Source organism: Nerophis ophidion, linkage group LG20 (assembly GCF_033978795.1).
Source record: "Nerophis ophidion isolate RoL-2023_Sa linkage group LG20, RoL_Noph_v1.0, whole genome shotgun sequence".
NCBI lineage: Eukaryota > Metazoa > Chordata > Actinopteri > Syngnathiformes > Syngnathidae > Nerophis > Nerophis ophidion.
In genome coordinates, this window is record NC_084630.1 from 3,266,427 (window position 1) to 3,283,431 (window position 17,005).

The window sequence follows — 17,005 nt, forward strand, 5'->3', positions numbered from 1 at the left end:
GTGACATTTTCAAACGTTTTTATTTTTTCATTATTAATTTTTTTTGTCATGAAAAAGGGAGGTTTTTTTGGGTTGGTGCACTAATTGTAAGTGTATATTGTATTTTTCTATTTATTTAATAAAATAAAAAATAAAAACAAAAAAATAATACATAATTCTTCTGCGGGGCTACCAATCGAGCCGCGGCCCGGTGGTTGGGTACCACTGTATTAAAGGACATAGTCTTTGATTTCCTTTCACCTTACAAATATATATTTATCCACAGTTTATTTATGGAACGTCACACCGGTCTGCTGGATGCCAAGGGGGCGGGACTAACGGCAGTTTGAGACTTGTGATTGGCTGATCAAAGCGTGTTTGTTCCTGACATGGCCTCACGTTGAACCGCAGCAAAGGAAGACAACAGTCACATAGCCACAAAAGAACTGAACATGAATGTGTGCACACGCCAGTTGTGAAAAATAGGCTCATTTTTGCTGCTCCTTTGCAGGTTCAGGCCCTGTTAGTACTAGAAAAAGGGACTACCTGGGATAACCAGGTGATGTAAAACTTTTACACTTGCGCCACACTCACAGCAGAGGGCGCTGTTTATAACTTGTGAAGAAAAAACTGTTTTAATTAACTTTCAATTCAGTTCTATGGGCAGTTTTTTTTGCCATTTTACTCAGACACACAGACTTGCTGTATGCTGAATATGCTATGTTTGACCTATTTTCTCTCTGCATATTATTTATCCCCTTCTTATTCCCTCTTCATCCCCACCTTTGACAGATTGTTGTTCCCCCAAAATGAGTTTGTATACAGTAAACCCACTCCCAGTCCCAATAAAGTGTGCCATGAGTCAAATATTATTTTTGTGTATTCAGGTCCACTTTCTCCACCAACATGTCCAACTAACCAGCACATTATTTAGCAACAAAGTATCCACACATCCTGCAAGACATCGCCCTCATCACCTTTCAATCAAATCATGCACGTGGTCTGGTACTTCTTTCCATGTTTACGACAAGTCATGGTCATTGTTTGCATGTCAGGGGTCACAACTTTAAGAACCACTGCATAATCTAACACAAATAAAGATGTGAACATTTCATATCACCATTATTGTGACCAAGATGATTACGGTCATCATTATTACAGTGGTATTGCTGAATGTGCATAAAATGTACAGATACACACTGAAATATTGTAACCGAGTTTTATTTAGAATAATAACTAAAAATAAATAGACACACTATATACTTTGAAGGAAGAAGAAACCATAACCATTGCCATATTATTTTATAATGTGTATATAATATATCAATAATGTGTATAAAAGTTGGGATTGGTGTATGTCATTTTCGAGGAAAGAAGTTATTGCCTCTGGTTTTTGTATTAGCATTTAAGCTACCAAGCAGGTTAGCGATAATCGCTTTGGGAGTTTATCAATCACGGTTTTACGATAACTTCAATTTAAAACGGTAATACTAACCATCTGGATTTTTACTGCGGTTATTGCTAATACGTTGTATCGCTACATCCCGAGTTAACTACTTGGTGTGTAGTCCCTTAAAAAAAAAAATTGTCTAATTTTTGGGGAAAAAAAGACACGTTCCATATTGAGTTATCAGGGGACGCACTTTGTGTCAGAGTCGGTTTGTGACGAACCCCAAGATGCAGACAGGGAGGCAGGCATGGAGTGAGAAAACATGATTTAATTTAAAACACTAAGACAAAAAAAAAACAAAGGGTACAAACAAAAAACGCTCACGTGGGCGGATAACAAACAAAAAGGCCTAGAGTGGAAGCTCGCAGGTATCAAGCAAGAAACAGAAGTTGTACTTATAATATGAAAGCAAACTTGGAAGCAGGGAACAAAAGACAAAAAGCTACAAAGCATTATCAAATATAACTTACCGCAACGCTGCATTGACACGATATGATACGACACGACACGACAGGTAGCAACGACAAGAGCGACAATAATCCAGCCCTGAATGGAGGACAAAAGCAGGTAGAAATAGGAGTGGGCTGATTGACACCAGGTGTGGCCAGGTGTCAATCAGCCGCAGCTGAGGGGAAACAGCGCACAGGGAAAAAAAACAGGAGACAGACAAAATAAGAGCACTGACAGGAACTAAAGACAGGGAATACTAAACACACACAAAGGAAAAACTAAAACACAAACAAACTTTCAGGGGCAAGCCTGACACTTTGTCCTGTATCTTTATTACCGTGGGAATAAATAATAGTTGTTAAAATATCAGTAGATTTCAAAGAATGACACCAGCTTTGACAAGATAGTTTCCCGCCGACTAAGGCTAAACTAACGGCGTGTATGATCGCTCACCATCAAACTCTGTCTTGTGTTTATTTATTTTTTTGCCTTGGCTGTTAGTCGCTTTACCTCATCTTGGCAGCAGCTGGCTAGAATTATCTGACTAGTTTCACATGTGACTTTTTACTACGGTGTTATTTTTCTGTAAAAAACAATCACAAATGTGATCGTTTGTCGATTGTTTTTGTCTGAGCTGCATGTGGCTATCACCTCAACAAGGTTTGTGCTAACTTAGCTCACTTTTTTAGTGTAAATTTAGCAACTCTGCTCTCTTGTTGTCATTATGATAAGGATGTCTTGTCTGCAATACACTAGTTGTGTACCTAACAGGGTTGTCAAAGTCATCTTTGATTCGGGGCCACATTGAGGAAAATCTATTCCCAAGCAGTCATTACGTGCTAAAATCATGGTGTGATAACTTAAAAATAATGACAACTTCAGATTGTTTTCTTTGTTTAAAAATAGATGAATTATAGTCTGTAAAAGTACAAATAATAATGTATTTTTTTACACTCACATGTGGCAGTTAATGGCATTCCTTCTTTATTTGTCGCTATTTATACTTTCTGAATAAATTATTTAATAATGTTTATCAGTCAATTAGGTGGGATTGAGTCTGGCAGAGTTTCAAAATGCTCCCATTGGTTTTAATATTTCATCCATCAGATCATTAATTGACATGATGTTAGAATGTAATTTACTCATTTTCCTCAACTGACGTACTAACATCACGTGGTTTATTCTGCACATATGTAGCATCATCTACTACACAACTTGTGAATTTAGGGCTATATAAATAAGCATTGATTGATTGATGTCTGTTGGAGGTTATTTAGGTCATTTATTTTCATTTTATTTGGGAATTTGCCTGTTTAAAGTGATAGATTGTTGATGTATGTCAAAGGTTCTGGAATGTCTTCAATAACTTAAAAAAAAAAATTCATATTAATTCTGTCTGTTGGGGTCTTGAATTTACATGTATTCCCTATTTTGACTAATTCCTCTTCTGTCACTTGTGAATATGAACTTCTGTCAATGGTGTCATTCAAATCCTCAACCGACCCGGGATCTGGAATCCTTTGCACCAGATGATTTGGTCCGATATTTTACTTCTCCGTTCGCATTGTCATATTTTTTTCAAGAATTGAGGGTAATCTTTCTTAACACCATTTTTTAAATAATGCTGTAATTTATTAATCACAATTAACCCAATAAATATACACCCCTTATGTTTTTGGACTGTAAAAATGGAAACCAAGTATGGCATGGCAACCTTGACATTATTGGTCAAAGGGTCTTGGGTGACATCATCCCCAGCGTGACCCCAACCCACCCCCCTTACCAGATGACTCCTTATACTATTTATGAGGAATGAGACATTTTCACAAAAGTGGGGAAAAGGTGAACTTTATCCCGTCTCACACTTAAGAGCATGGTTCCAAGCAAACACTTTGCTCGGTTGATAAGACTTTCCTGAAATTCTTGACCACATTTTTTCACTCCTCAACTTTCATCACAATCAGTGCTACTTTCACAAAAAGAAACAAAGAATAAAGTGATAAATTGTATCTCATTCGCGAAGCAGATGTCCACTCAAACAGTGCGGTCGATGTCTTTGATGTTTTCTGCTAACTTGTCATAGAAGCACACTGTCTGATTGTTGATTTTCTACTTAAAATGAGGTGATGATGGCAGCTAACAAACTAAATGTTAGAGAGCCCTGCTATATATTCAAATGCACAGAAAGCATGAGCATTGTCTGAGAAAGTGGAACAAAGGGACAAGAGGGCAACTTTCACAGTCAAGTGTGTTCATTGACCTTCTGGAAAGAGAAGATAGATGACTGTGTGCTGACAGAACATAACGCTACTTGGACCAGATGATTTTCACAGAAAACACTGTAACAGTTTAATGTCTTTTACTGGCCGAATAGTTTGTGTGACCTTAACTTGAAAATATTAATAGCTACATATTTGCTACATCTATTATATACATGGGGGCGGCGTGGCGAAGTTGGGAGAGTGGCAGTGCCAGCAATTTCAGGGTTACTGGTTCAATCCCCACCTTCTACCATCCTAGTCACGCCCGTTGTGTCCTTGAGCAAGACACTTCACCCTTGCTCCTGATGGGTCCTGGTTAGCGCCTTGCATGGCAGCTCCCGCCATCAGTGTGTGAATGGGTGAATGTGGAAATACATGTCAAAGAGCTTTGGGTTCCTTAAAAAGGGTAGAAAAGCGCTATACAAGTACAACCATTTCCATATTTACATGTCCTTTTCCAAAGCACCTTTCAGGCAACAATACTGTTTGTGTATTTTAATCCACCAGGACACAATTAGGAAGAATCAAACTGTATTTATCACATTTACAACATACTGTGAAATGAATCCCTGCATTCAACCCATGTACATTTAACTGCTTTTTGTTTTTTTGTAGACTGGTATGTATTTTTAGTGTCAATGTGCTTGCGTTCTATTTTCTTCCTTTTTTTTTTGTTTATTTCGAACATATAAATAAGAATACACAGCATTACGTATTGAAAGTTTCACACTTCAGCATGTCCAAAAATGAGTAGGAATAAACAGTATTTGGATTTAATATATAATCACTTCATGATATAATTACACAATTGCCGAAATAAGATTTTTTTTTCATTTCAACAAAATATGTTTGGAATATATGTTAATATGAGTTTTTTTTTTACCTGGTTGGACAACACATTTGATTTATTTTTTTCATAATTAAAAACATGCACTTGTATGCAGTACATGTAATTTATTAAAATAACAAATAAATGTAGTAAGACAAACATAGTGTTTTATTGAAAGACATTATTTCCAGGTCAGTTTCACACAAGCGTGGAAGACGTTTAAAAGGTCTATACCTGATTTATTATTTAGATTCGAGATTCTTCTTTGCACATTGAAAACACTTGAAATTTCAACTGCTTCTTAAAACATCTCACATTAGTACATCTTTCAAGTTCTTTGTTTAATCCCATCTATGATTTATTCCCACATACTGATATACTATATAGTATTTTACACATGCATGCCATATATAAGTATTATTATAAACTGAGTGAAACAGAGTGATGGATCTGTGTGGTCTTTACAAGAAGATGACGTCACTGCATCTCACCTTGCACTGCACACATAGTTGACTTCATGTTGAAGGTTTTCAACCTCTTGAGTTTTTTTATATGGCAAACACAAAATATGCAACATTTTCCCCCCAAAATATCTCACAGAGGAATATTTAATGTGACGTAATTGGAGCCCTGAAGAGGTCAATAATTCATAATGACATTGATTTTGATTCATTATTATCTTTTAAAGAAAGAATCAGCCTGCATTACAACTTTGTGTTATTAGAGTCAACATTGAAACATTTTCTTGTTACATTTCACCTGTTTGCTCTTTTAAATCACTTTTTATGGTTTTTTTAGTTTTCTATCGTATTTTTAGAATTTGTCGTGGGGCCCTTAAAGAATTACCTGCAGGCCGCACTTTGGACACCCCTGCACTAGAGCCTCCTTGGCCTTTGCAAATGCTCATCTGGACAAAGAAGAACATTTCTGGTCTTCTGTTTAATGGTCAGATGGAACATAATTTGAATTGTTTGGCCACAAAGATGTAGCCTTCATTTGGTGTAAAAAAAAATAGAAACCTCAACTCTAAGAACATCATCCCTACTGTCAAACACGGTGGTGGGAACCTAATGTTTTAAGGGTGTTTTTAAACTAATGGACCAGGGAACCTAATCACAGTAAACGGCACCATTAAACAAAAACAATACATTAAGATTCTAAACAACAACAACATAAGCTAGTCTGCAGAGAACCTTGGCCCTGGACCCCAGTTGACATTTCAACACAACGACCCAAAACACTACAAAAGTGGTGAAGAAATGGTGAATCCAATTAAGAATCTGTGAAAGAAGCTAAAGATCAGGTTGATGGCAGAGAAAACCCTCCAACCTGAAAGAGTTGGGGCTCATAGCTAAAGATAAATGTGTAAAAATACTAGTGGAGACATGCAAAAAGCTGGTCAGCATTTATAGGAAGTCTTTAACATTAACATTAACCGTCTTTAACGGTAACATTAGTCATAGAACACAGAAGTCTATCTAAACCGGGGGTAGGCAACCCGCGGCTCTTAAACTCTTTAGCGCCGCCCTGGTGGCTCTCTGGAGCTTTTTCAAAAATGTATGAAAAATGGAAAAAGATGAGGGGAAAAAATATGATTAATATGGTTTCTGTCAGACAAACATGACACAAACCTCCCTAATTGTTATAAAGCACACTGTTTTATTAAATTCGAGTATTTGGCGAGCACCGTTTTCTCCTACTAATTCTGGCGGTCCTTAAACTCACCGTAGTTTGTTTACGTCTGTAACCTTCTCCGACTTTCTAAGACGTGTTTTATGCCGCTTCTTTTCCGTCTCATTTTGTCCACCAAACTTTTAATGTTGTGCGTGAATGCACAAAGGTGAGTTTTGTTGATGTTATTGACTTATGTTGAGTGCTAATCAGACATATTTGGTCACTGCATGACTGCAAGCTAATCGATGCTAACATGCTATTTAGGCTAACTATAGTGCATCAATATACCTCATTTGTAGCTATATTTGAGCTCATTTAGTTTCTTTTAAGTCCTCTTAATTCAATTTATATCTCATGACACACTATCTGTATGTAATATGGCTTATCATTTTTTGCAGCTCCAGACATATTTGTTTTTGTATATTTGGTCCAATATGGCTCTTTCAACATTTTAGGTTGCCGACCCCTGTTTTAAACGATCTGCTTCTTTAAAAAAAAAAAAAAAAAAAAAAAAAAAAAAAAATACTGGCCGTGCCAGCAACTTGAGGGTTGCAGGTTCAATTCCCGCTTCCGCCACCCTAGTCACTGCCGTTGTGTCCTTGGGCAAGACACTTTACCCACCTGCTCCCAGTGCCACCCACACTGCTTTAAATGTAACTTAGATATTGGGTTTCACTATGTAAAGCGCTTTGAGTCACTAGAGAAAAGCGCTATATAAATATAATTCACTTTACTTCACTTCACTTTTCTCTCTTTAATAGCCCAAATATGGCTTTTTTCAATTGATTATTGAGAAGGGTATTAATGATCTTGGACATGCCACTTTTTGTTAAAATGTAAATAAAAGCTGACAAACTATATTTTCCACAATCAGGCCTCATATATGTCGTTTTATTATCTTCTGGAAGACACCTGAGTCAATTCCAATAAAGAAAAAAACTTGCTGGTTGAATACCATTTACTTTATTTGCCAGGGGTATGAATACTTTTGAGCTTTACTGTGTATGTAATATGTATGTTATGATATCTAATATTGCATTAATTATGATTATAGCGAAATAATGGTCATTGTCAGTACTGTGTTATAACTGTTTACATTACTTTTTTAATTAATTCTGGTAGATAGATAGATAGTACTTTATTTCTTCCGTCAGGAGAGTTCCTTCAGGAAAATTACAATTTTCAGCACAATCCCATTCAAGATCATGGTATCATGTTTGTAAATAATGTATCTGTCCTTTTGTTGTTGTGTCCTCTCAGTATTGTCCCCCACAAGTCTTCTTTTCGTCTTCTTTCTATCTCCTCCTGTTGCACCAAACATTTAATAAAGTAAATGCAAATAATGTAACAAGATAAGTATCTCACACTTATCTTTTATAAAGTGAATCTGATCAGTACAATTTCATTTAAAAAAGAAAAATAGTAAAAGTGTTACTACCCAGCTTTTCCCTTCTGCTAGCTGGTGCTGGAGGTTCCAGTTGCCACCAGGTGCCGACTGGTCATGAACTGGACCTGCACAGTGATGGACCTGAATGGCCTCCAAACCTTCCCCTATCCTGCACCTCATCTCTGGGGTCACTTTGGTAACCTTCACTCCAGGTTGAGACTGTGCAGGATTATATTGAAAATATTTTTTATTTATTTTAAAAAACAACATTTTCTTCATGTCACATGTTGTATGTTCACAGTCCTGGGCGGCAGATATCTGACGTCAGGGCAAGGGTGACAACACCAGGATGGGAAGGCACCAGGCTGCGGGAGGAGGAGCTTTCACAGGTGTAACCTTCATCAACCGAGTGCTTTGCGAGTCTTTCAGACATCCTTCCAGAGGACAACAACTTCAACCGACTTTCAAACCTGAACAGACATCATGAATATGATTGTACTCTTTCTTCTGGCCGTGCAAATGCACAGTGTGGTGTCAGGTAAGCCATTTTTCTTTACAACTTTGTCAACTTTTTTGTAAGATCAAAACTGATATTGGCTATTCTTATCTTACTTTATGTCATTAAACACAGTTGTCATGTATATTGTCATAAATCTGCTATTCATTGTCTTTTGACATCAATTTTACTGAATTGAATACGAAAGACCTGAGTAGTCCTGAGTTCAATCTCGGCTTCGGGATCTTTCTGTGTGGAGTTTGCATGTTCTCCCCGTGATTGTGTGGGTTCCCTCCGGGTACTCCGGCTTCCTCCCACTTCCAAAGACATGCACCTGGGGATAGGTTGATTGGCAACACTAAATGGTCCCTAGTGTGTGAATGTGAGTGTGAATGTTGTCTATCTGTGTTGGCCCTGTGATGAAGTGGCGACTTGTCCAGGGTGTACCCGCCTTCCGCCCGGATGCTTTGCTGCTGAGATAGGCTCCAGCAACCTCTGCTACCCCAAAAAGGGACAAGCTGTAGAAATTGAATGAAATTGTTTCATAAAACATATTTAAGCTTCAGCTTGACTATAGGAAGATGCTCCTTATTGCATTGTTGTCACCAGACAACTTTAATTGGGGCACGTACCCCAGTGTTGACGACTGAGTGAAAAAAACTACTTTCTAAACCGAATGCCGTTCCGAAAGTCCGGGGACGTCAAACCCTCCCCTCACCCCTGCCCCGCCAAAACAGAGCTAGATAGGGTGTGACCAAGAAGAGATAAGAAAGTGGGAGGTAAATTCTTAAGCTAAGTAAAACTGTAACAAGTTATTAGCAACTTTGTATGAAAAAAGTCCTTTGAGATTGTTGCTGCTGAGGATGCTAATCAGGGTGATGGAGCAGGACAGCGAGGAGGAGGAGTGAGTGGATGAGGGAAAGTGGGAGTCGTGGGGTTGAAACAAGTCTGAAGGGACGACAGCGACATGATGAGGCAGCAGTTTGAAGTTGAAGCATCCACAGAGGAGGAGGGGACATTAGTGACTTAAGGAAAGCATGATTGTCCCAAGCAAGTTAAAGGAGGTGTTTGCAACGTCATCACAGTGCATGCCCAACAACGCCCCCTAGTGACAGGACAGTAGACACAGGCCTTTCTGATCACTGTATTTATGGTAGAATTCTTTATTGAAGAATGACCTGCAAGCAGTTTTAATTTGAAAAATAATTAAACACAAAAAGCCTTGCAATTTTTATGTTTTGTATTTGGTTTAATTTTGTTTAACAGGTGGCAATATTAATTTAGTGGGGCTTATTTTCAGTCCTCTAGACATGTTTGATGGTATTACCAGTATTATCGTCATCATTATTATAACTATTATTATTATTATTATATTATTATTGTACCATTTTCATTTTTAATATAAGAAACACGAAAACAAAATATTAACAAATACATAATCTACAGTATCTTAATTTCAAATATATGAAAACACATTTTAAAAAATATGTATTCAGTATATTCAATTGTTTTCTTCACCAATGGAAATGTGTCATAAATGTAACATATTTATTGACAAATGAAAATAGTAAAAATAAATTATTCAACCCCCATTTAAAAAAAAATATTTGAAATGAAAAATGAGTTTCCTCCACCGGGTGGCAGGGCCTCTCCCTTAGAGATCAGGTGAGAAGCTCTGTCATTCATGAGGAGCTCACAGTAAAGCTGCTGATCCTCCAAACCGAGAGATGATGTGGCTCAGGCATCTGATCAGAGTGGTCCCCAAACGCCTCCCTAGGGGGGTGTTGAGGGCGTGTCCGACCACGGAGAAGACCCAGGCCACGGTGGAGAGACCATGACTCCCAGCTGGCCTGGGAATGCCTCGAGATCCCCCGGGAAGAGATGGAAGAAAGTAGCGGGGGAGAGGGAAGTATATGCTTCTCCTCTTAGGCTGCTGCCCCCGCGACCCTACTTGAGATGAGCAGAAGAAGATGGATTAATGGATGGATGGATGGATGGATGGATGGATCTAGCACTGCACATCAGGACATGACTGAAGACTAAACTGCTTAAATGATTGATGAACATGAAATAAAATGTAAATAAATATCTTTTTTTTCTTTTAGAGAAATACGATCTGTGGCATATGCGAGTGGTGGACTATCAAGATTCAAAGCTCTACATGTACTATGAGGACGGTGGTATGGCTGACGACTACATCTACTCCTACAGCACCAACAACAGCAGAGTAGTAGTACCCGTACAGGACTGGTTGAGAAAACTCACAGCAGAAGATCCTCAGTACTGGCAGAGAGCGACCGAGAAGGCTGTTGCTCGTGAGCAGTTCGCAACAAACAGATTAGAAACTCATTTGAAGAATTTGAATCGAACTGAAGGTTTGTTTATGTTGAACTTCTAACTGTTAAGTTATGTTTGATTTCTATTTTAATAATCTGTAGTATGCACACATTACTTTGTAAAACACACACATTACTGCACTTATATGTTGTCTCTGCCCATCCTAGAATGATTTGTGTGTGTGTGCATGTACTTGTGTGTGTGTGTGTGTGTATCTCTGTGTCATGGTGTTAAGGTTTTCCTTTGCTTTACAACACTTTTTGTTAGGAATATGCAGGTTATGAATGAGTCCTTGATAATAAATTATCTCAAGTCACCTATTCCCTTACTTATACCTGCTACTGTGAGCTAGATTAAAAAAGGTAACGTGTCATTAATTGTGCAAAGCTACAAATCTGGTCCATGTCTCGAAACGGCTCCTTTTTCTCCTTCCTGCCCAGGCGGAATCATAAGCACAATAAAACAATAAATTCACTTGCTCATTTGGCAAGTTTCCCCAACTCACTGACTCGGTGAAGGCTCAAGTTTTACTGACTTAAGGTTACTTGGCAAACACTAAAATGTACTGATTTTACTGAGTTTCACTGACTAGTGAAACTCAGTTGATCAAGACTTGAATCCAAGGAGGGAACTTGTTGCATATGTTTAAGTTTCAGCACATGCCTTTGTGATGAGTAACTTAAGTGAAAGAAGTACCCCGATAGACACTTTAGTCAGTGACTCTTAGGAACTTGAGTCAGTAAAAGGAATCAAGTTTCACATAACTATGTCTTCTTACTCTCTCAGGTTTTCACTTAGGTGTGTGGAGTTCTGGATGTGAATTGAATGATGAGACTGATGAGATCAGAGGTTGGTATGCGGAAGACTTAGGATTTGATGACGGGCCATTGCGGCATTGGACCTTAGCAAAGGATCAAGGGGATCACGTCAAGCTGATCTGGGAAGATAACAAGCCTCCCCCAGTCACCTTGAAGTTCTACACTGAGGAGTGTCCTTCTGTCTTGAGGATGTTTGTGAGCATCTTAACAAGAACAGGTAGAAACTCACATTTACTTTCACTTTTGTAACCATGTTAGCATGTTCTCTATATAGCATCATTATTAGCATTACAAACCACACTCTCGTTATACTCTTCCTATTGTCTCCCTTTCCGCCCATATTTACTCCTTCCACACCTTCTCTCCATATTGTCCACTGTTCATACATGACCTCACTTCCTGTGCAGAGCTTCCAAAGGTGTCCCTACTCCAGGAGACACCATCTTCTCCGGTCAGCTGCAACGCAACAGGTTTCTACCCCGACAAAGCCGTCCTGTTTTGGAGGAAAGACGGCGAGAAGCTGCACGAGGGCGTGAAGCACGGAGAAATGCTCCAAGACGGAACCTTCCAGATGTCTGTGGACCTGAACGTGATGGCCGACATGGATGGCAAGTACGAATGTGTGTTTCAGCTGACTGGTGTCAAGGAGGACATCGTCACCGAGCTGGAGAGCAGAAGCATCCTGAGCAACGCGAGCGGTGAAGGTGAGAAAGACGTGGTTGAATTGTACATTGATGTAAATTAGGGGTGAAACCATTCATCCATTGAATGATCTATCAATGTATATTCCTAAAATTCAACTCCATTGATCCGTGCTCGGCAGGTTGACCTTCCGGAAAATATGTATTGCTCTAACATAATTTTAAAAGCCAGTCAATCGATTTAATTATAACTAGGAAAAGAAAACATTGGATGTAAGAATGTCCGACTCTATATGAAGTTCAGCACTTTGACAATGAGGACGTTAAATGTTACTCAAGTGTGTTTGCCCGTCTGTGGCGTCTTCGCCATCAGTCATTAAAACAAAAAAAGGCAAAGACCGAGGTGTCCGACTCGCTCATTCAGCCAAGAGACTGTGAAGCTTGTCTGTTCCGGCGCTCTCTGTAGCTCCGCAGCCCTGTCTCTTCATCCGCATCTCCTCCAGTCTCTCCAAACGGACTGAGGTGTGGCAGAGACACAGCAGCTGGTCCCCACGGCCAAAAGGCTCCCAGGAGGCAGATCCAGAAGTTCAAAAAAAGCGCCGCAGAAGTCACAAAATTGCCCCTTTTCACACAGTGCCAAAGGGTTCCGGATCTAAAGGCCAAAAAACCCACATGAAAACAAAAGGGAAACATCAGGAAGAGCAGAGAGCTCCTGCCACCAGCAGCCACTATAGCAGCGCCATCTTGTAATAAAAGATTAAAATAGATGTATTTAAATAATATGTAAATGCATTGGCCATTAATTATTGTTTACTTGCTTGTTTGTATGTATCATTCATTTATGCATGATTTCTTTACAAGAACTAACAGGAATATTAGAAACTTCATCTGCAGTGTCCAGTATTTATTTGACAGTCATACTGCTTGACTTCTTTTTTGCTAAAAATTTCTACTTACTTCAATCGTTTTGTATCGTATCATCCCAAAAAAAAATATCGTCCTTGAATCGTATTACCAGCCACAAATTATGATTTGCATCACATTGTTATTAAAACTAATAGTCACACCCCAAATGTTTCTCATCATAAGTCTAATTGTCCCTTATCTTGATCCATACTATGTAATTAGCACATTGCTGTATCAGCTGCTATGTGGCGATCTACAACAGAATCTAGGTCAACCCGCACACGTACCAACGAACCCATTTACCAATTTATTTGTGTGAATCAATTTTAACTTTGCGCTTGTTCAATTTACTTTCTATCCAGACCTCAATACAACCACCTCTGGTAAAACCAGCCAAGCGACCTCATGGCCTACCACCATCACTGTCAGACCAACTACCAGCGGTACTTCCAATGGCAACCAAATTGGTACCTGGCCAGACACAACCATTGAAGCAACCACCCGACCCAGTCTCAGCAACTCGGACGCGCCAACAACCAGCGGTACTTCCAATGGCAACCAGATTACTACCTGGCCAGACACAACCATTGAAGCAACCACCCGACCCAGTCTCAGCAACTTGGACGCGCCAACAACCAGCGGTACTTCCAATGGCAACCAGATTACTACCTGGCCAGACACAACCATTGAAGCAACCACCCGACCCAGTCTCAGCAACTTGGACGCGCCAACAACCAGCGGTACTTCCAATGGCAACCAGATTACTACCTGGCCAGACACAACCATTGAAGCAACCACCCGACCCAGTCTCAGCAACTTGGACGCGCCAACAACCAGCGGTACTTCCAATGGCAACCAGATTACTACCTGGCCAGACACAACCATTGAAGCAACCACCCGACCCAGTCTCAGCAACTTGGACGCGCCAACAACCAGCGGTACTTCCAATGGCAACCAAATTGGTACCTGGCCAGACACAACCATTGAAGCAACCACCCGACCCAGTCTCAACAACTTGGACGCGCCAACAACCAGCGGTACTTCCAATGGCAACCAAATTGGTACCTGGCCAGACACAACCATTGAAGCAACCACCCGACCCAGTCTCAGCAACTTGGACGCGCCAACAACCAGCGGCACTTCCAATGGCAACCAAATTGGTACCTGGCCAGACACAACCATTGAAGCAACCACCCGACCCAGTCTCAGCAACTTGGACGCGCCAACAACCAGCGGCACTTCCAATGGCAACCAAATTGGTACCTGGCCAGACACAACCATTGAAGCAACCACCCGACCCAGTCTCAGCAACTTGGACGCGCCAACAACCAGCGGTACTTCCAATGGCAACCAAATTGGTACCTGGCCAGACACAACCATTGAAGCAACCACCCGACCCAGTCTCAGCAACTCGGACGCGCCAACAACCAGCGGTACTTCCAATGGCAACCAGATTACTACCTGGCCAGACACAACCATTGAAGCAACCACCCGACCCAGTCTCAGCAACTCGGACGCGCCAACAACCAGCGGTACTTCCAATGGCAACCAGATTACTACCTGGCCAGACACAACCATTGAAGCAACCACCCGACCCAGTCTCAGCAACTTGGACGCGCCAACAACCAGCGGTACTTCCAATGGCAACCAGATTACTACCTGGCCAGACACAACCATTGAAGCAACCACCCGACCCAGTCTCAGCAACTTGGACGCGCCAACAACCAGCGGTACTTCCAATGGCAACCAGATTACTACCTGGCCAGACACAACCATTGAAGCAACCACCCGACCCAGTCTCAGCAACTTGGACGCGCCAACAACCAGCGGTACTTCCAATGGCAACCAGATTACTACCTGGCCAGACACAACCATTGAAGCAACCACCCGACCCAGTCTCAGCAACTTGGACGCGCCAACAACCAGCGGTACTTCCAATGGCAACCAAATTGGTACCTGGCCAGACACAACCATTGAAGCAACCACCCGACCCAGTCTCAACAACTTGGACGCGCCAACAACCAGCGGTACTTCCAATGGCAACCAAATTGGTACCTGGCCAGACACAACCATTGAAGCAACCACCCGACCCAGTCTCAGCAACTTGGACGCGCCAACAACCAGCGGCACTTCCAATGGCAACCAAATTGGTACCTGGCCAGACACAACCATTGAAGCAACCACCCGACCCAGTCTCAGCAACTTGGACGCGCCAACAACCAGCGGCACTTCCAATGGCAACCAAATTGGTACCTGGCCAGACACAACCATTGAAGCAACCACCCGACCCAGTCTCAGCAACTTGGACGCGCCAACAACCAGCGGTACTTCCAATGGCAACCAAATTGGTACCTGGCCAGACACAACCATTGAAGCAACCACCCGACCCAGTCTCAGCAACTCGGACGCGCCAACAACCAGCGGTACTTCCAATGGCAACCAGATTACTACCTGGCCAGACACAACCATTGAAGCAACCACCCGACCCAGTCTCAGCAACTCGGACGCCCCCCGTCCAATTCCTGGTCACAGCAAAGTCCAGGAAGGTAAAGAGACCAAGGGACAATTTTAGACTGTAAATATATATAACTTTGTAACATTCTATGTCATGATGACAATGGTTAATGTTTACATGCAAAGTTAAAGTTAAGAAGATTTCCTTGCCATGTTTTGTCAACCCAGTTATGCTTTTCGCTCTCAACAGAAAACTTGAGCGTCACGGTCGCTGTTGTCACGGTGGGGGTCGTTGCTGGGGCTGTCCTTCTGTCGGCCATCATCTTTGGGATTGTCAAGCGTTACAGACACAGTGAGTTACATATCTTCTGTCTTTTCCTCAGCCCAGCATCACCCTACCTGTCAAACTGACCAGAAAAAAAGCCTTATTGTGTCTTCCTTTTCCTCTTTTAATAGTGTCCTGTAATATTATTTTAATTTAATCCTCTCCGACAGCAAAATTACCAGAATGTCCCCTTTTTTTCAGTGGACATCACGTGTGCACACTTATCTTGCTGACTCATTAAGAGGAAGTAAGAGAGAAACATCAAGTTTCTAAGTCTCACCTCAAAGATCTCATGCGAGTGATGAGGAACCTTCTGGATGCACTTTCTTCACCATTAGTGAGGTGTTTGGTTAGCATGAGTAACCAGCTAACAGTGCATTTGTGTTTTTCAACAGCTCACCGTACCTACTGGGTCAACAGGCCGACTGAAAACTGGGTCGAAGTGGCCATGCGGCATCTGAGGCTTACTCGGTCTGACTCGGAGTCTGGGTCTGAGTGAGACACAGCAGCTGGCACACAGTGAGTTAACTCACAAGCACTGTTTGCACTTCCAAATCTTTTTGGACTCGGTGTGAAGATGATCTTGAGCTTGGATTAACTTTTGTGGGTAATATGCTGTCATCTTCTTCCTCCAGGAACACAAAGATGTCTCCATCGCTGAGGGGACATCATCTCACTTGGAGATGAAGTGGAGATGTTCTTTGTTCTTCATGATACATATACCTTATACTCATATTTTACTGTTACATCATGCAATGTCTTTGCTGGGTACTTAAAAACCCTGTTATGATCATATCATGTTTTGTTGTTTCAGATTGATTTAGGTCCTAGTGTGCGTGTTGCTTTAAATGCTAACTAATAGTAGTGGAATCGCTGCTATTTATTGATGATAATCACATAGTGTCACATTTATTTTAATAAATCAATTTGTTCATTCCGGCTCCAGAAGGAGGAACAGTCAGAAAGTGATGTTGAGAGAAAAATACAAGAGAACAAGA

The 17,005-nt window shown here is 40.9% G+C and overlaps 1 protein-coding gene across 1 annotated transcript in view; it reads left to right on the top strand.

The window, feature by feature from the left end:
* Positions 1–8,513: 8,513 nt before the first annotated feature.
* The window catches only part of LOC133538621 (mucin-2-like), a 9,606-nt gene continuing 1,114 nt past the window's right edge, over positions 8,514–17,005 (top strand). The window contains exons 1-8 of the mRNA XM_061880269.1: positions 8,514–8,568; positions 10,632–10,841; positions 11,650–11,898; positions 12,089–12,385; positions 13,591–15,774; positions 15,933–16,034; positions 16,403–16,526; positions 16,643–17,005. The exon at positions 16,643–17,005 is cut by the window's right edge and continues 1,114 nt beyond it. Of these exons, the coding sequence (XP_061736253.1) occupies positions 8,514–8,568; positions 10,632–10,841; positions 11,650–11,898; positions 12,089–12,385; positions 13,591–15,774; positions 15,933–16,034; positions 16,403–16,506 (3,201 nt within the window). The 3' untranslated portion in view covers positions 16,507–16,526; positions 16,643–17,005. The remainder of the gene's footprint in view (positions 8,569–10,631; positions 10,842–11,649; positions 11,899–12,088; positions 12,386–13,590; positions 15,775–15,932; positions 16,035–16,402; positions 16,527–16,642) is intronic.